At 41.0% G+C, this 19,631-nt stretch overlaps 2 protein-coding genes across 6 annotated transcripts; both read right to left on the bottom strand.

Annotated features, from left to right (window-relative positions):
• Nucleotides 1–530: 530 nt before the first annotated feature.
• On the bottom strand, nucleotides 531–12,533 carry LOC118218187 (ornithine aminotransferase, mitochondrial-like). 5 transcript variants are annotated; one of them, XM_035400665.1, is made up of 11 exons: nucleotides 12,379–12,482; nucleotides 9,052–9,097; nucleotides 7,038–7,273; nucleotides 6,330–6,554; nucleotides 5,464–5,559; nucleotides 5,100–5,227; nucleotides 4,319–4,441; nucleotides 3,512–3,640; nucleotides 3,205–3,318; nucleotides 2,467–2,611; nucleotides 531–2,084 (listed from the first exon to the last, which is right to left on the bottom strand). In XM_035400665.1, exons 3-11 carry the CDS (start codon nucleotides 7,243–7,245, stop codon nucleotides 1,924–1,926), a joined length of 1,329 nt encoding a protein of 442 aa, XP_035256556.1. In that variant the 5' UTR covers nucleotides 7,246–7,273; nucleotides 9,052–9,097; nucleotides 12,379–12,482; the 3' UTR covers nucleotides 531–1,923. The 5 variants fall into 5 exon arrangements, with proteins under 5 accessions (XP_035256556.1, XP_035256554.1, XP_035256555.1 ...); XM_035400663.1 differs by lacking the exon at nucleotides 12,379–12,482 and adding an exon at nucleotides 10,503–11,114; XM_035400664.1 differs by lacking the exon at nucleotides 9,052–9,097 and having other exon boundaries at nucleotides 12,379–12,533.
• A 2,251-nt stretch (nucleotides 12,534–14,784) lies between these two features.
• On the bottom strand, nucleotides 14,785–18,556 carry nkx1.2la (NK1 transcription factor related 2-like,a). Its single transcript, XM_035400668.1, has 2 exons — nucleotides 18,146–18,556; nucleotides 14,785–16,641 (listed from the first exon to the last, which is right to left on the bottom strand). Exons 1-2 carry the CDS (start codon nucleotides 18,372–18,374, stop codon nucleotides 16,013–16,015), a joined length of 858 nt encoding a protein of 285 aa, XP_035256559.1. The 5' UTR covers nucleotides 18,375–18,556; the 3' UTR covers nucleotides 14,785–16,012.
• Nucleotides 18,557–19,631: the final 1,075 nt, after the last annotated feature.

Below are 19,631 nucleotides of genomic sequence, written 5' to 3'. Positions count from 1 at the left end.
CTCAGAATTCTATAAACTTAAAACCTTATTTGAAAAAATATATAATGAATTAAAATCAGGCTAAAACAAGACATGAAATGGAAACATGGCTTGTTCAAAATATACACATTTTTATATCATTGCCTTTGCATTAAACAGGAAATACTAATCAGCCTGTTTGATGTAATAATGACTGCATGTTTCAAAGGCATTCTGAAAACCAGTGTGATACAGTAGCATTTAATGACATTTTCACCTCTACAGGCTTTTGTATTCAGACATATGCCTTTTTAATCAAACTGCATCTTTGTTCAAATAAGCCATGAAATGACCATATTTTAAAAATATGTATCTACCGTTGGTTTATTAGATTTAGTGTCCTTTGGTTGTGGTTTCTGTTCACTGCAGTGTGAGATTCAGAAGAGAGAACAGCATTAACACTTTACTTTTGTTCGTCAGAAGCTGTGTGTGTGGGGGGGGGGGGGGGGCGGGGGTTTAGGGGGCACCAAACACAGTACACACAAACAAAAAAATAAATAACCTCACTTCTCCAGTTTTGCCATTTTTTTGTTTAATAACTTCAGTGTCAGTGTACAATGACTGAGAGACTACAGAAAGCATCACGTCTTAAAATCTTATTCAATCTAATGTAATAAAACATTTACATTAGTTTAACTGAAGAAACTGATTTCTTACTTTAACTCCAAGTTGTCATTAAAAACTTTTGGTAATTATACCACATCACCTGGGCATAGCCATAAGTCATTAACAACAGATCTTTTAAACATACACAGAAACAAGAGTAGATTCTCTCAAAATTTATTAAACAGACAGGTTTGTAACAATCTCCCCAATAATTCTTTTGACCAGTATGCTATTGCCATTTGAACAGAATGCAAACGACACAACGAAGTTTCTGGTAAAAACAACAAACAGTGATAAATATTTGGATCATTTGGTTTAGAATTTGAAGTGCAGATTTGGGATGCAAGGATTCTCCACCGCGCCACTGTAAATACTGCAGGCCTAAATAAGACAGACACCCTGTCATTTTCATCTGCCGGAAGAGCAAAATATTCAGTATTGTACAGCGGAAAAGCGCAAACATCAAGTTCAGTACTTGTGATTCCCACAGCTGCCCTCTCTCGATTTATCAGATTTCACTTTCCCAGCTCCACTGCGTCTCCATTTCCAAAGACCGAACCCTTAGTGATGGTTCCCTGAGCAGGTTCTAAACTCAGTGAGAGGAACACTGAATTTAGACTAAAAGGCAATACGACTCTGCGGCCCATAAAAGTCTGCTGTGCCCACTTTAAGAGCCGCCGGTTTCAAACCATATTCTTCAGTAGTGACATCGTTGGTATCAATTTAAATATCTCCCTTCATAATGATAAAAACAACCAACGAGATTATTTTTAAAAAATATATACAATAATACAATAATCATCTTTTCTTTCCACTTTCATGAAATGTGCATTAATATTTGTTTTCTTTTAGAAAGCTTTTGGTTGACCATAAATGTTTATGTGATCATGTGATATCTTGTGATTGTGATTGTTACTGCATTAATTGTTCAGATTGTATGGTAAATATGGGCCAGATTTTTCAGCCATTTTTGTACAACATTAACTGATAAACCGAAATGACCTGTAAGCTACATTACTTCTGCCTCTTCCTAGCACTAACAGAATGCATCTGCCATCACAAAAGAGAGTACTGAGAAAGTCTATGACAGTGTAAGCTTTAAAATCAAGTATTTCCTAAAATATACATTTCCTCCAAAATTCTCTGAATGGTTAATTTTAAATAATTATCTCGAGTCATTCATATGTTGAAAGTTGCTTCACTTCACTTGTGGGATACATTCCTGTAGACAGCTCATAGCAGAATCAGTCTGAAGGTTGGTAGCCAATAAAAGATGTAATCTGGTCCAAGTCAGATGAATCAGAATGACAGAATGGTCTTCTTGATGATGTCAATGCACTCTCTGACCTCGTCCTCGTTAATAACGAGGGGTGGGGCGAATCTGATGATGTCGCCGTGAGTGGGCTTGGCCAGTAGGCCGTTGTCTCTAAGGCGCAAGCACACCTTCCAGGCGTCGTAGTCTGAAAGTAGAGACCATAAAGGATCACCCAGGAAGCCCACAGAGACATGTTCTGATGGCCAAAGTCAGCACACACAAACTGATCCTGAATAACTGTGTGAGGGTCGAGTCCTCGGTTTCATCCAGAAGACGACTGACAGCTGGCTGACAGCTTTCCTCAAAAGTCACACCAAATTCCAAACTATTAACTCAACATTTTAGCAACAAAAAGCAAAGTCTATAGAACCTGAAAAAAGGTCCTTAATCATTTCCTTTGAAAGACTAAGAGGTAATGAACTGAAGATTTCACGCCATGTTCCACTTAAGAAACAAATAGACTATTTTTGTGCAAAAGTTTAGCTCAGACACAGATAGGATAACATAAAAGTTGTTCTAGCCCCTACCTTTAGTCTCCTTGATGACGATGGCGTTGAGCAGGCCTTTCCCCCGGACCTTGGTGACGATGTCACTGGGCAGATTGCTAAGCTCGGACCTCAGAATCTGGCCCATCTTTTCAGCGTTCTCCGCTAACTTCTCCTCCTCTAGAACCTGCACACAGAGAGGGGGGTCAGCACTGATCTGCTGAGGAGCCCCAAAACTAAGAATGCAGGCTTTATAAACTCAGGAAACGAGAGGGGAAAAGACCCCTGAAAAGAGTCAACCTTTGTGGGTAAATCTCACTTGTTAAGGTCTGAAGTGGGAGATGTGCTTTCAGAGCAAAGTCTCTCTTTTTGGGTACTTTCACTTCTGCATTTCAGCCACTTTGAAGTACCCCGATGCACTGAGCTCTACAGAATTCTAGGAGCCTGACTGGTTGAGCATTTGGCGCTCAGGGCAACTGATTGTTTGACTTCGACTGCTTCAGACTTTGGAGTATATGCTGATTTACAAGTTCATGAACAGAAAATCCAGGGCTTAGGCAAATTTAGTTTCATCTCAGGAAATTAATCTAAATTCAATTCATGAATAAAATAAATACCCACAAAATACTATGCATATTGTTTTCTATTTCTATTCCATTGCTATTAATTTTTCGAATACTGAAATGGGCTGTAATTGACCTGATAGTGACGGACATTGAGTGAGTGAGTGAGACAGACAGACAGACAGGCAGACACACACACAGAGACAGACAGACAGACCTCCAGGGCAGCGATAGCCACGCGGCAGGCCAGCGGGTTCCCTCCGTACGTGGAGCCGTGCTCCCCAGGCTTGATGGTCAGCATGACCTCATCATCGCACAGCACTGCAGACACCTGTCATAAAAGTGACATCACAGGTGTCAAAGGTGACATCACAGGCATTGTGTCAGCACATAGAAAATGGAATAAACATTACTCTGTAGAATATTACCACCTGAAGCAACTAACAAATATAATTCAGGGATATTTTCTGCACCAGCAATGCCCTTGTGTGTCTGGCCTGTGAACGGGCCTCTCGTATACTCACAGGATAGACTCCTCCGGAAAGCGCCTTCCCCAGCAGCACCAGGTCCGGACGCACCGCCTCGTGGTCCACAGCCAGCCGGCGGCCCGTCCGCGCGAGACCTGTCTGCACCTCGTCCGCGATGAGCAGAACCTGCGCGGCGGGAAGAGCAGGGAAGAAGACGTCACCCGCCATTCGTGCTTAGCAACTCACTTAAGCCTGAGGGGGACCCCACAAGAGTTATGGGATCTACAAGTGTAATCAGGGTCAAATATGTTTTTAGAAATACTCTAACCCCTTGGGAGGCCAGAACAAATCCCTCATACATTTCAGTGAAAATGTTACCAACGAAAACATAATCATATGAGAGAATAAGTGACTTTATAGGGCTAAACAGCACCGCTAGCAATGTCTGCAGAGATGGCAGTGTCAGTACTTCACACTGCCACTAGATGACAAGGGTGAACACCAAGTTCCTATTGAGCTGTACATCCTACATCCTTTCTAGTTTCTTGAAAAGCTTAAAATGGTCCCTTACCTCTTGATACAATCAATTAAATGACTTTAAGGCTATTTCTAACCAATTAATACATATTCATATTTCAACCAATCATGGCTATAATGAAAGTTGCTGTCAAATCTAACATTCTTGCAAGAAAATATAAGGCATATAGGAATTATTCTTAAGGAAAACTTTCAGGAGAGCGGGGGAGTGTAAAAACTGGGGGACATGGACCTCACACATATCTAACACTTCACACTACAAAAACTTTAAAACCGGTTCAAACACTGCAAGCCAGCGAGAAAGAGAGCCTCGGGGTAAATACTTACGTTGTGCTGACTGCACAGCTCTCTCACTTTGGTCAGGTACCCGGGATCTGGCACCAGCACGCCTGCCTCTCCCTGGATGGGCTCCACCATGAACGCCGCCACGTTCTGGTCCTGCAGGGCCCTCTGAGAAACGCAAGCAGACCGTCGCCAACCGTTCCTGACCACACCCCCATACGCTTACGTGCACGTGCCATGACAAAAACAAGCCTGAAACTGACCCTTACACAGTTAGCCACTGCTTAACGTATACCCATATAAACAAGGAAACCATTTACTCCTGCAGGGCAGCATAGGTTTCAATGAGAAAACGTTCACATCCATCCAATTTACTTTGGCTCAGTTTTATCCATTGTTGTTCTGTGTTTCGGCCAAGTAAACAACAAAACTACAGACAAGGAACCATGTCCATCACTCAGCCCCCTGGGATTCTCAGCAGTGTAATGAGTAACACAGGCTAACATAACTCCATACATACGTAACATAAGAGAACAAAACATAACATAACATTACATAGTATAACATAACCATAAACATAAACTTCACATAACATAATAATGACAAGAACAGGCCATTTAGCCTAACAATTCTGGCCATTTTCCTCCCACTAAAGCGTACCCAATGCTAAGTTTACCTACAAATGACATAGTATCTAGCGCTGTATCTAGCCTGTTCTTGCTAATTTCCTTTCATACCAAAGGAACAGACTGAAAGTGTGATGATATTAGTGGATATAAGTGTTGGACAGGCTGTAGATCCTGTGGTACTGTGTACTGCGGCCTACCTCCAGAGCTGGAAGGTCGTTGTAAGGAACGAGCTCAAAGCCAGGCATGAAGGGGCCGAAGCCATCGTAGCTGCTGGGGTCCGTGGAGCTGGAGATGGCCGCCATGGTGCGCCCCCAAAAGTTTCCCTCTGTTCACAACACCAGGAGAAACGCAGTTTGCTGAGTAAAGGCTTACCAACATGCCGAAAGTTCAGAATCAATATGAAGCAAACTAATCACAAGCTTGCTGGGTCCAACGTGGCGAGAGTGTCAAAAGAAAATGTGTGGCTTAAGGGCAAGGACCCGAACGGCGAAAACAATGTGAAAACAGTGTGAAAATGTGAAAACAGACTTTCATTTCACTGCAGTTTGAGCTCAGATTTACCTGCAAAGATTATCTTTGCTTTGTACTTTGGTATGCCCTTCACAGAATACGCCCATTTCCGAGCCAGTTTGCAGGCAGTTTCGCCCGCTTCAACACCTGCACACACAAAAAAGGAAATTAATCTCCACCGTTATCTCAGAAAAACAGTCTGCCCATCCTGCACCACACTGTATGCCTCAAAGTGTGAATCTAAGGCTTAACATACATTCTGACTGCACTCATAATTCAGAATACCTCAGTCACATACAACATGACACAATATAAGCCAGTAAATAATGTATTCACTGTTCTCTTAAATAACTGTATTATTAAAGGTACACAATGTCAGACCCGGATCTATAATACACATGAAGTTGCTTATTTGTCCATGAAATGACATTTTTAGACACATTTGAAACATTTCAAAGACTTCAAGACTGTATCGAAGTAGACTTCAAATAAAGTACTGTGAATATTCAGTCACACCCCACTGTTGTAATCACTGCACACGTTTCGAAATGTAACATAACTTTGCAATGAGCCAAATGACTGCAAATGTGGGATGATGTTTTCAGTAAACTTAATACATCCAACATTAATGCGTTTTGTGATTACCCAAAACAGTGCAGTCACACATGAATTCTCAAATACATTCCTTAATCAAACTACTCTGTGTTTGAAAATTATGCATTTCAAATGTGCTTACAAATGCAAACACAAAATAATTTAATCTCAAATTTTTACACAGTTGTGATGCAGACTGTCCACAGAAAAAAAAAACAAATAAGCCTTAACAGTCAATAAACTGGTTGTGATGCCAGCATTTGCACCTCAGTTTAGACACTGTAAAATGGACGGAATGTGAAGTTGTTACGCCCGTATGGTACCTGTGTTCATGGGCAGGACCTTGTGGTAGCCGAACAAGGAGGTGATGAACTCCTCGTACTCCCCCAGAACGTCATTGTAGAAGGCCCGGGACGTGAGCGTGAGGCGGGAGGCCTGGGCATTGAGCGCGGCGATGATCTTGGGGTGGCAGTGGCCCTGGTTCACCGCGCTGTAGGCGCTCAGGAAGTCGTAGTACCGCCGGCCTTCCACGTCCCACACGTGGATCCCTGAGGCCGGGAGACAAGGGGCACGGTGTGAACACGCTACGCACTCTTTGAAAAATTGCCACGGGATCTTTAATGACCAAAGTGAGTCAGGACCTCAGTTTCACGTCAAGTCAAGAGGACAGCATCTTCTCCTGCACAGTATCCCCATCACTGTACAGGGAATTTTATTTTATTTGGTTCAGACGGAGAGTGCCCCCTACTGGTCTCAGGAATGCCCAATCTGCCACGCTCACACCCAGGGATGCATGTGACCTCACCAACTGCTGCTTTTCACACTGTGATAAAGCTGCTTAGCTTCAGCAGTTAGCTGTGAGAAGGGTACAGGGTCATACAGCAGCTTAGCTTCAGCAGTTAGCTTTGAGAAGAGTACAGTGAAGTATGGCTGCTTAGCATTAGCAGTTAGCTGTGAGAATGATACAGTGAAGTATGTCTGCTTAGCATTAGCAGTTAGCTGTGAGAAGGGTAGCGGGAGGTGTGCCTCACCTTCTCCTCTCTCCAGAGCCACAGGGAGGGGGTGGTAATTGTGCGCTCCATATTTTTCCTCGCGAGCATACACATCCTCTGCAGACAGGGGGCGCTCCACGCGTTTGAGGTGGGCGGCAGTACTGGAGGCGGGGCGGCTCCCCGTGTGAACGCTCCGGAAGAGCGCCGGCTCCACCTGGCGCAGCGCGCGGCTCAGCTTGGACAGCATCCCTCTCACTGTGTCAGGTTCACTTCCACTGCCACACGGAGACAGACAGGAAGCCATTATAGCATCGCTTAGCACAGTAGCAGGGTTTTTCCAGCACTGAAATGTCTTAGACAGCTGCCTAAGTGTTTTTTTCAAGCCGCCTACAGGAGAAATTGTTCAAAAAATAAAACACTTCGTAAAACAATTAGAAATGGTCGGTGCATTTATTGGTATAATTTGTCTGTGAATGATACAGAATTTCAAGTTAAAGTTTTGACTGCTTCCAAGTTTACGTGCATCCTTAAATATGCTAAATTAACTACAGTGGAATCCGCTTAATTGCATAAAAGAATGAGACAGCAGACAGGGAGCCGACGACTGCACATCCCACTCAGGTGACCGATACAACAATAATAGTAATAATAATAATAATAATAATAATAATAATAATAATCTTTAGCACTTTTCAGAACATGGTGCTCAAAGCACTTTCCAAAACGATAGAAAAAAGAGGATTAAATAAACCAAAAAAACACAAGAAAGTTAAATTAGACCAACGAAACAGACAGCATTGAAAGTTATAAGAGAATAATTGAAATAAAATAAAAGAGGATAATAACAAAATGAAGACATAATTCACCCACAAGCCAACAATATGGCACTAAAAGCTCAAAAATATACACAGGTGCTCGGCCAAACAAAAGCTTTAAAATCTATTCTAAAAATAACAGTAAGCCAGTGGAGTTTTGCAAGGATTGGGTGTTGCGTGTCCTTTTACTGCTTTTACTACAGAATTTTACATTCTCAATGCAGCCATATATAGGGAGACAACGCATCAAGTACACAGTGGAGGTAAAGCCAGACCGGCAGCAGTCGCTGTCACGCAAAGTCACCTCCTAAGCCCCATTTTGAGCCAGGAAAAAATCTTAGTAAACCATCTTTATACTGACAGACTGGGCAACACACCTGCTCCCAAGCCTGAGCAGATTTCAGCTTGAGTTCAAAATCATGACCAAGAGGATTTATAAGAAAATAAAACAATATGATTTTAAAAATCCACATTCAATTTGCAATTTCAGTTAGTAACTGTATCCCATTTATTCATGCATGATTTAGTGATATGCACAATGCCTCCCCTGACCATAGATATCCTTTTATTTTTCTCTTTCCTTGGATTTCCTTTTAGATAATGTTATAGGCATAGCTGTGTAAGGGTATGTCATCTCTGCAGTCATACCTTATTTATGTTACAATAAAAATGATTGTTCGATTCGTATCACACTTGTTGATTATAAATTGGCCTCTGGGCCTTCTTGGCGATACAGCATTTTTGTATTTCTGAGAGTTACACTTGTGAACATGGCACACAAGTCCACAGTAACTCCCTCCCTGAACCAGACAGCTGATGAAACAGCAGGATCGTTTCCCTGTCTCGACCGCGGTGTAGGCGGGTACAGTTACTGCCCCGATTACATAACCGCCACAGCCAATCAGGCAACAGGCCAGGGTTTCTCTGCTCCTCATATTACCTGGAACAAGGTGCTTAACCAGAATTGCTGCAATACGTGCCAGGCTGTCTAAACAGGTGCTACGTAAAGATGCTAAAAGTTGAGTCGCTGCGGACAAGGGCGTCTGCTAAATGCCGGCAACATTATGTAACAGGGCGAAAACACATTTAGTTTAACATTAGTTTGAAGGTGTGGAAAATTCCACCACTCTTAGGCCGTCTTTCATTTTGCTCAGCAGGAAGCCCAGCAGAGTTGGAAAACCAAGCCACAAAGAGTCAGTGTGAAAACAGACATTGATGATCATTGTGTGAAATTTCACCTTGTCAGCAACTGGTGCACCAGGGTAGCTAACAGGGATGCGGTTCCTATTCAAACAGAACACAATGGAAGCGGCCATTACGTACCCGAAAAGACAAACACATTCACTCTCATTAAACTAACATGCCCTAAAAGCCAGCAGTTGAACAGTTCTCCAGCTGTTTTAAAATGAAATCACCATTTCTGGGGTTGTCTGCCAATCGGCTCAGGGGTGTCAAGATATATTCAAATCGTTATACAAATCATTACACGAACAGAAATGCGACTGAACGCAGTGCCTGGCTGCAGAACGATGCAAGTGTGGTGAGGGACAGAGTGAAACCCAATCAAACTACAAAGCCCTTCAATACCCTGGCCAATTACACAAAAATTTGTGGCACTGCATTACCCCATAACCAATCCACTGAGGCCAACATTTAACCAGTGAACTTCTCGTTCAGTAGATGGAATAATAAAAATGCTAGAAGATTACTCCGACTGAATAAGACCAGAAGTGTGTTTGATCAGGCCCTTTACAAAGTTTAAAGATCTGGTGTTCTCCATTCATTGTGGGATTTCTGCTTTTGTTTTTGCATCCCTTAAAGGGAGAATAGTTTGGCCTATTGAGGCTAATGATTTCCATGCTGCTTATGCGATCATCTGTGTAACCACCCTCTTCAGCAATTGTTCGAAAGCAGTGTTTCACCTCAGGCCATTTCCACTGAGATTATCTAACAGGGCACTGCCAACTCATTGGCAGGGTGACAGGGTCAAAGAAGCAGATTGTGAAAGACTGGTTTAATCAGTCTGTGAAATTCATCAGCTGTGCAATATTTCTTCAAAAGCAAACAGACTAATCAGGCTAAACACAAACAGAAAAAATCTTGTCCAAGCTCACCAGTTAGGCCTTACCTTAGGCCTTGAAGTGCAATAACTCACCAGTTAGTTATTGCACTTCAATAGGAAACCATCAGACCACCAGTGGTACCAGTCAACCCTGTTAGCCAATGTTACAGTACTCCTGTTTATTACTCCTACTCCTATTTCCATTTTCAACCCTTGTGAACCCGAAGATCTTGTGGTACTGTAGGAAAGAAAACCTTGGAAGTCTGGCTTGTACCAAGAGAACTGAGAACTGAGTAAAAACAGTAGGATATTTAAATATTTGATCTGTTCATCTGTACCTAAAATTGGACTGAATGAGGATAGGCTAGCCTGGAACGCCCCCTGATATGCCTCCATATTACAGCCAAGGGCTAAATTTAAACGAACAGCGTGACTTAAGCATTCAGCCAAACCCTTACATGACTCACTACTTACAGTGCAACTAAATAACTACAGTATACACAAAAAGATTTGAAAATTTCAAGCTGCAGCATGATCAAACAAGTGACGTCTAGTGTACATATGAAAACATACAAATGCTAAAATAATACATGCGATACACTCTGCTCTTTGCTCTTATATACTTACGTGTCCGCTTGCGATTAAAGGTCATTTCAGGTCACAGATCTCCGATTACTATTCATGGCCTAAAGCAGTCTCGCCTCATCAGTTTCATTCCCAAACTTTAAATAATTTTGTGGACTGACATGCAAGTGCATATAGGCTATATACAGAACATTAACTTTGCAATGCCTTTCCGTTTCTGATTCAAAACACTGCAATCTGTCGGAGTAGCATGTGTTGCTAAACCACAACACACACGCAAGTGTCTAACAAATTCTAATGCATTTTTAGATTCAACACAAGAGCCATTTATAGCAGTTATTTTCTTTTCCTTTTTTAATTTCCCTGATAATCGTACTGGTGTGATATTCCCTTTTGAACATGTTTAATGGTGAACTGTATTGCTCTGTAGAACCACGGGGTACACCATCTACTCGGCTACTTGACAGAATTTTATGAAAGACGTTATGATAAAAGAACGCCTGCAGTCCAGTTTAGTTAAACTAAGATACGTTACTGAGTCCTAGCTACACAATTACTCTTACTCTACTGAAGAAAAATAAAGGTGCTGTAAAGCGAAGGTCTCGTAGCAGGTTACATTCACAACGCTCTGTCGACGCAACTCTCAAATTCAAAAATAACGACGTAGCCCTTCGTTAAGGGCGATTTCGCCTTTAGCTGATTGGTAACGCGTTTGTGTAGGAAATCTTTGGACGAGCCAGTGGCTCGGATTCAAAATCCCACTGCGGACTCAGGCAAATCTCTAACTATAAAACCGCTAACTTGCTATAGTTTATAAAACACTGTAGAGTCAATCTTGTCAAAGTTCCCGTCAGCCTAAAACTGATTATTCATAGCAGGCCTATCATATTATGGAAGTCATCCCTGCACCATTCCTTCACAAAATTCGAGGGATAATCCGTAGTTAGTACATGGAAAAAAACTGGAATCAACCGCGTTTTTGGGTTAATGGAGCAGACTGCACATGCAAAGCTGTTAAGAAATTAAAATGCACTGGACAGTATCTTATTAGGTTTAATCTAAATGCAGTGACTGCATATGGGCCAGCCTTATTCCTAGCCTATTTCTAGATGTAAATGCGCCGCTGTGGTAACACATTGCTTGCGGGTCAGGCACTTTTCACGGCAAGAATACGTTTTAGGACAACGCGTCGACAGTCCTGTGAAGGAAAGGGTGGTGGATTCACCTTGCAGTCATATCTGTCCATAATGCAAACTGGGATTCTTCACAGTAAGAAAAAATTGTACGACAACGCTAGCTAGCGGATGCTAATTTATGGATATGGTAGTTAACAAACAATGCAAATTCAGCAGGTGACATTGAACCTAGGCCTGACGCGATACCCATCCGATAGGAAGGCAGCGAGCTAGCAGCACTAGCGAGTAAACGACCATTTTAATGCGACACAGGACATATCTTAATTATAAAGGAATGATTTGTATGGACGTTGACGCTATATCGCTAGCTGTGCTATATTAGCTAGCAAGTAGCAAGATAAACCGCATTACAAAGGCATTACATTCTGCGGAAACGAACAGCCATTAGCTCCCCGCTGCACACAAACGTATTTTAGCACACATGAATATTCGAACCAGAAATTATAATCGACCATAAATAATAGCGTCACACAGCCACTCAACGCACGTAATTTAGACGTGATGGTGAACTAGCGAGCGACCGGTAGTCGCCCTGGTCCTGAACACACGCAGCATTTCAACCGCTGACAACGTGGAAAAATACTGGCCAGTTAGCGAGAGTGGAGAATGGATGTGAGCGCCGCAAGAAATAGCAAAACACGCTTTAACCCGATTAAAGAGGCACGCATTCTGACGGAATACTGTAGATGAAATACTTAGTAAATTTAGTTTGACCTCTTTACCTTGTAGAATTTGTTTGCGAACTCTTCCTGTCAACCCCAGTTCCTTCAGTACCAGTAATCCTGCCGCTTGCCGCTTCCCTCACCCCAGTTGAAAGCCTATTCAACCGGGGGGCGGGGGCGTTGCGGAGTTATACTAGAGACACTAGTCCGAAAATCTACGTCATTTGCGTTAGCTTCTGACCCTGAGGGCGACGAGGATGATCAGTTCAATTCAGTGGTCCGGATTACGAGGTTTAAGCGGTCTAAAAGACGAACTCTTCTCCATCACATCACGAAACAAAACGCGACATTCCGTGGACTACTGCTCAAGTTGTGTTTTTGCCACATCTTGCCGTATTCACCATGCTAGAGACAACCACACTTTAAACAATGTGCCTCATTTACAAAACTTTAGACTTACATCTGTTCTTTATAAAAGTACGAGAAACCAATGTCCGATTAATGCACAGAACTTCGACTGTGTATCTCCCAGGTGCATCAGAAGATGAATGGTGAATGCCAGTTTTTTAAAATCGCATGAGAGTTTGTTCATTTTGATTTGCATAAGGAAACACCCTAGCAATTCTATAAATGGCACGCCGCCTTCGAGGTCGTGTGCAAACATCAGCCATTAACTCTTTGCAAGAGTTTCTGCTCCGCATATATGCGAGTCTCTAATGACCGGTCCTCTCCCCAGGCTTGATTAGGCAAGTTATCCAGAAGCAGGCTACGCATGCTAAGTGTTGAGTTTCGCTTCGCGTCTGAGTCTTTAAATATTATCAATCATAAATCCCTTCTATCAATAAACGAATTGAAATAGGCTACATGCATTCCCAACAAGGTTGTTAAGGAAAAATAACAAGTGCATGTCACGATTCAGGGGGGTTTGGACCCAGGCGCAGAGTGAAAAACCACACGAAACTCAAAAGGATAGATACAAACAAGAACTTTACTACAACAAAAAAGGCAGACAAACAGGGAACAGATAAGGCCACGAAGGGCAAACCAACAAACTCAAAAAAATTCTGAACAAAAAAAAAAACCACAGAACAGAACACAGGCAGGGTACAGGCATGTGGAACACATAGGCAAACACATAAAAGAAACGCAAGAAGATACATACAGGTCTGGAACAAGCACAACTCAGGAACAAACACAAGGAACCAGCACCTGAGTCAAAGAACTTAAATAGACAGGGGTAACAAGAAACAGGTGAACTCAAAGAACAATCAAACCAAAAAAGGAGGGGATACCAAGACACAGGTGGGAACAATGAGACACAATCAGAAACAATAATAAAATAATTGAAAGCAATAATACAATTAACAGTTGAACGAGCAGGACACAAAACAAAGTGCCGCCATCTGGCGGCCCAACAAGGAAAGACAGAGACGCAAACACAGAACCATGACAGTGCATGAGTGAAAATATATAGATACGGTCATAAACTAAAATAAAAATAAGAAGGAATTCATCTAAAGTAAAATGACGAAACCTGCTCTTAAAACTAAATAAAACTTAGGCTAACTGAAATTGAAATCAAAAGCTAGTGAAAAATCTGAGGTTATTCAGATAGGTTAGTTAACGTAGCCTAGTTAAAATCAATAAAGTATTTAATAATATTAATATATTATATGAATATCATAATTGTATTGGTAAACAGTTGTTAACATGAGGTCTGTAAAGATTAATTATGACTTTTCATGAATAAAAAAGCATTCTAAATAGACACATCTGCGTAGGCTATGCATTTACGATGTTTCCAAAAACACGTAGATTTTGAACTTACAAAAAAACTAATTCAAATAAGAAAAAAAAGATGAATGCAAATGTTCGCGGAAATAGTCCTAAGCACATTTAACAACTAAATTTGATTGTACGCATGTTTCGTGAAGCCCTATGAGGTTTTCTGTCATGTAGGCCTAGATTTCCCACACGAAACCCAAAAATGGCGCGAGTGTCTTTGAATAGCTCTAGAAGTTGAATCTGCTCTTCCACTTGCTGACCTACTTCCACAGTTTGATGTAACGTTTCGTAATTATCCAGGATCAGTGTGTGTCAGGACTGTCTCTCTTGAAAGAAGAATGATGTTAAATTTCAGACATTTTTCAACGGCGATTATTCAACGGCGAGATTAAGTAAACGCCAACATAATAATGTAGGCTACTAATGCACAACATTTAATCTAAATTAATTTTCTTGTTTTAGAAACATTTTGTTAGCTGCCGACTGAAAAAATGCTTGCAGACTATGTATTCCCTAAAACGTGTGTCAAACTGTTGTTGCTTTCCGTGTTTTTGTGCTTTGTGATCAGAGGTCCCAAACACAAACCAGGCGTTAGTCCATATTTTGACAAATCATATAAATGCAAGAATGTTTGAAATGTAAATGTACATTAACTTTATTATTTGACAATTTTGTGCAACATTCAAAACATTTGGCATTTGAAAGGTACAGATTTTGTGTGGTTTGAATACGTTTTGACAAGTCACCTGGCTGTTAAATCCAGAATATCTCATTTTACGGGAGAGAATTGCCACACTTGTTTGATCTGGTCTGTATTTACACTGACACAAGAAGAAAAAGGCCAACTCTGATTGGGTTGCTGAGTTTACTAGATCAATCTTAAGATGATGATTTTACAGGTGCAAAGGTTATGCTGACAACCCACATAGCAACTGAGTGCTGGTCCACCCTTAGCACTTCATTTGGCCCACATACCACCACGGAATGACGCACATGAACCCGTCCGAATCTGGCTGCCAGAACACAGGAGCAACTCGACCTTGATGGGACCATGTCTCTGGTGTGATATGCATTTGGGCGACTTTTGGCCCACAGTACACTTGCCGTTGCCATTACAGACCCTGATAAACTAAACTATGTTTGGCCTGGAACCATCTACTATCTGGGAAGCTTTGTCTTCATAAGTTGGTCCAGATCACAGTTAAACACACAATCATGAAACTCAACTCTAACATACAATGCAAACAACGATTTCAGGATTAATCTTTTTTCAAAGCTGGGTCTGCAGATTGTAAGACCCATGCCTCAAATATCACAAGCTTTATTAACCAGAGACAACTGAATCATTTATGACTTTTAATTAGCGGTATATCTGTTTGTACTTTTCGAATAGAAATTTCAGTGAAAGTGATGTGAAGTAGGTTTAACAGCAACACAGAATACCACACAGTGGTATAGGCATTATATAGGCATTACCATACATTTTTCTGCCTCTATAAATTCTAATTATATATGGATGCACTTATGCACAGATGATCATTTATTTAATTATTTGGATACTATAGGCCTACTGACCAGGAAAACTCTGAGTTTCTTAAAAGAGACATAGATACAGTTTGGAATCTTGCCATATCATTTTTTTTGCCCTGATCTTGGTTGTGCTTATTTGTCTCTCTGTTACGTGTGTGATGTTTGTTTCATTTGCCCTCGTCAGTGATTGTGGGGTCAAAACACTGACATTCAATAAGTGACTGGAGCATGTTAAGAAATGTAAATGCATCTCAAATGATTCTATCCAACCACATTCTTGTCTTACATATAAAAAAGAAAATTACACAATTATCTGTGCTTTAAAACATTCTCAACAACCTATACATTTACAAGTAAAACAATGTGACCATAAACGATCTCATAAATGTTGTGTGTAGAACGCTGTCTGAAGATAACCATTATGGAGGAATGGATTCAGGAGCCCCCCAGTGGATGGTAGCGGAACAGCATCAGTCGTGTGAAATACCATATTTCCAGAAGAGAACGTGGGAAAAGTCTGGTAATTTAATGCACTTGGGCCATCGGGCCCCGGGCTGGTACTGCCTCTAAGCAGAGGGTTTGGTCCGGTCTGTAATGTGCTGTCGGCTCCCGGGTTTTGCTTTTTCCATTTAGTTCTTCTATTTTGAAACCAAATTTTTACCTGGGTTTCCGTGAGGCCGAGAGAAAGGGCGAGATTGAGTCTCTCGCATACCGACAAATACCTTGTAGTGTGGAATTTGTTTTCTAGTGCTACTAGTTGTTCATAGGTGAAGGCAGTCCTTGCACGCCGAGGTTTCGTGCACCTGTGATCGGTGCGACGCTTCTTTTGTCGCGAGAGCTCGTCATTTCCCGGGGTATCAGAATCACCGCTGGTCTCGTTTTGTCCGTTCTGTATTCCTTCGAGAGAACTGTCCGATTCTGTTTTATCCAAGTCCGATAGCACCACATAATTGTCAGGACGCTCCATGTGGTCTACAGAACTAATATGACCATTCGCTGTTTCTCCACCTACGGACAAAAATCTTGTTATTAGAGGCACATGTGTTCATCAAGAATGCAAATTATTTAAGTGTTTTACCGTTCCCCTGGTGCAGTAACAATTTTATTCAGCATAAAAACAAACAAACAAAAAAAAACCTCCATGTGGTAGGTTATTACACATTAGGACAATTTCATATATTGGTATCTTGCATTGTCAGTCTTGTAAAATGCAACTTGCCCCTTTTACAAAGAGTCCTACAATTGGCTATGCTTATGCGCAAATATTAATTTTTTTAATCCGTGTATAAAAGTTCTTAAAAGAACGACATAAGCGATTCTGAAAGGACAGCGCTATAGGCTAAGAAGAGGAGCGCCAGCGGCTACGCATGTATAGGCCTTTACACATAATTTCAAGAAAAAGGGAAACAAATCAACATTGATCCAATTCATACACATATACGCCTTGCTGGCCGTCCTTTTTATTTTGCATACATCAAAGAAGCATAAAGCAGTCTCTCATGTTTGACTATTCCAGACTTAAAACTTAAATCCAGACCGCATATGAATTAATTCAGTTTATTCTACTCAATACGACCATTAAAAATTGTTTTAGGCCTATCATCGTGCGTCTGTGGGGAATAGAAAACTCGTTTATTACTGAGAGAAGGATTTGAAATAGTGCTTTGAGCACTAACTGTAAAGTAATTACAGGTCGATATGGATCAGGGCAGTTTAGGTAAAATGGAGCGAGGTGGGAGAAAGGGGTGAGGGGCTATAATCCCAAAATAATTTATAAACCACAAGTCGCTTTAAATGTCATGTTGCAGAAAGCCAACCAGACTAAACCCAAGTCCACCATCCAGGCATAACGCGCTAATGGAGTTTCATATTTGTTGGTGGATCGATAAATGTCATCTATTTAAAGGTACGTTTTAATCGAACAATATTTAGGATCAGACATGGATGGGGTTTGACGTTTGTACCTGCCATCTGCTGGAGGGAGATATGCAGGGAACAGTAATGGGTTATCGATCAAAGTTAGGAGAAGTATCCCCGACGGGACGATTTAAACAATTATCCGGCTTGACTGTCCCACTGCCAATCATTCTCTAAACCGAGGTACAATAAACAACCGCACGCGAGATTTGAGAAATGGGAGAAAATGTTGGCTCCGCGCGCGTGATTACACATCTATGACAACCAAACTATTCGCAAAGTCTTTTTGGGCTGTGTATTCACGTCTTGAGATGCCTCATAAATTAATAATTAACAAATAGAAAATTATAATAATGAACGGGTTTAACGTCATATTTGTGAACAACCCTTCTCAACATTTTTACCTCAAAGGTAAACAGTAATAGCACTCAATACTACTCGCAATAATAACAAGAACAACAACAACAATAATAATAGGAACACAAATTATGAAGCTTAACTGCTAAATCCTATTTTATTTCTAATGTGAATGCTTTTTCCACATCTTTTCTGTTTTCATTCCTTAAGAAATTTGGTTTAATAATTTTTGTCTTACCGGAATCCTTGTCTCCAAGGGCTGGGGCACCATCAGGACCGTGCTTACAAGATACGCCTCCTGACAAACTTCCCACCCCGTCATCTGCCGAAGGTAATCTTTGTTTTTCTGCTGAGAATGAAGTTGTCTTCTTGCTGTTGAACTTCTTTGGGTCCAAAATGTCAATTATTGAGAATGAAATCCTGTGATTAGATATCATTTTCACTCCAGTGTCCTGGTACTCCAACATAGTGCAAACTATGTAGCTATGTAGAGTCAAAGGTACACGTACTTGAGTGTTAGTTCATATAACGCGCCGTTCTCCCTATCAAAACTATTTTCGACTCATTAGACTAAAGGTGTTTTGCTAATACAGCTGCGTGAGCGTCTTTTTGTCGTATTCTGCTGGAGTGGTGGAGCAGCACTCCGTGAATGAGGAGTCAGATCGCGACATTGCTCTTTTTCTCTGGTCGATTTGAAGACGCGGTCTTTCGTGCCCACGTGACAAATAAAAAACATCAACGATAGGCGGGAGTAATCTTGAGTTCATGCATGGATGTTACGAGAGACATTCGCCACTTTATTCTTCAATTTTGTTCAGAATTGTTAATATGCCCTCAGTAAATACGAGGAAGCGAGTTTTAACTCACGAAACAGAGCTTTACAATTTGTATGCATATTTCCAAAACAACTGTCAGCATATATATAACAACATCATTAAAATAGACAGGTATTATTGTAATCCTCAATTTATGTTAAGCTCATTTTTTCCTCATTATTGTGAAATGCCATTAAGCGAACACATATTAAACAAGGAGTGGAATTTATGGCTAGAAAAGCTGTCCCATTGTACATATGTCAGTGCATCTCAAAATGATCTGTTCTTTGGAAGGTAAAAAAAAGATGGATTTGTTCAGCTCCATGTACAGTGCTGTGAAAAAGTATTTCCCCGTTCCTGATTTCCTCTATTATTGCATAATTATCACACTGAATGGTTTCAGATCTTCAGACAAGATGTAATATTAGATAAAGGGAACCTGGCTAAACACAAACCACTTTTTAAAAATTAGTGTTTCATTTGTTTTGTGACAAAGTTATCAAACACCCACATGGCCCATGTTAACTTAATGACTGGTCGCACCATGTTTAGCAGCAATAACTGCAACCAAATGCTTCTTATAATTCAATATCAGTCTTTCACATTGTTGTGGAAGATGTTTAGTCCACTCTTCTTTGCATAACTGCTTTAATTCAGATAAATTTCTTGGCTTTCGAGCATGAACTGCTCATTTAAGGTACTGCCACTGCATCTATATTAGGTTCAAGCCAGGACTTTGACTAGGCCACTCCAAAACATTAAATTTGTTTCTTTTCAGCCATTCAGATGTGAGCTTGCTTCTGTGTTTTGGATCATTGTCTTGCTGCATAAACCAATTACACTTCAGCTTCAGCTCACGTACAAATGACCAGACATTCTCCTTAAGAATTTTTTGGTACAGATCATAAT

Source organism: Anguilla anguilla, chromosome 18 (genome assembly GCF_013347855.1).
Source record: "Anguilla anguilla isolate fAngAng1 chromosome 18, fAngAng1.pri, whole genome shotgun sequence".
NCBI lineage: Eukaryota > Metazoa > Chordata > Actinopteri > Anguilliformes > Anguillidae > Anguilla > Anguilla anguilla.
The sequence above is the reverse complement of the archived record's forward strand: the minus strand, read 5'-3'. Positions and strand labels throughout refer to the sequence as shown.

Coding starts and splice junctions, on each gene's coding strand:
- LOC118218187 (XM_035400663.1), bottom strand. CDS start 10,527: ATGACCTTTAATCGCAAGCGGACAC. Junction 7,274..9,051: donor GTGCACCAGTTGCTGACAAG/GTGAAATTTCAC, acceptor TCCGTGTGGCAG/TGGAAGTGAACCTGACACAG. Junction 4,442..5,099: donor ACGACCTTCCAGCTCTGGAG/GTAGGCCGCAGT, acceptor TGCGTTTCTCAG/AGGGCCCTGCAGGACCAGAA.
- nkx1.2la (XM_035400668.1), bottom strand. CDS start 18,374: ATGTTGGAGTACCAGGACACTGGAGTGAAAATGATATCTAATCACAGG. Junction 16,642..18,145: donor CCTTGGAGACAAGGATTCCG/GTAAGACAAAAA, acceptor TTTTGTCCGTAG/GTGGAGAAACAGCGAATGGT.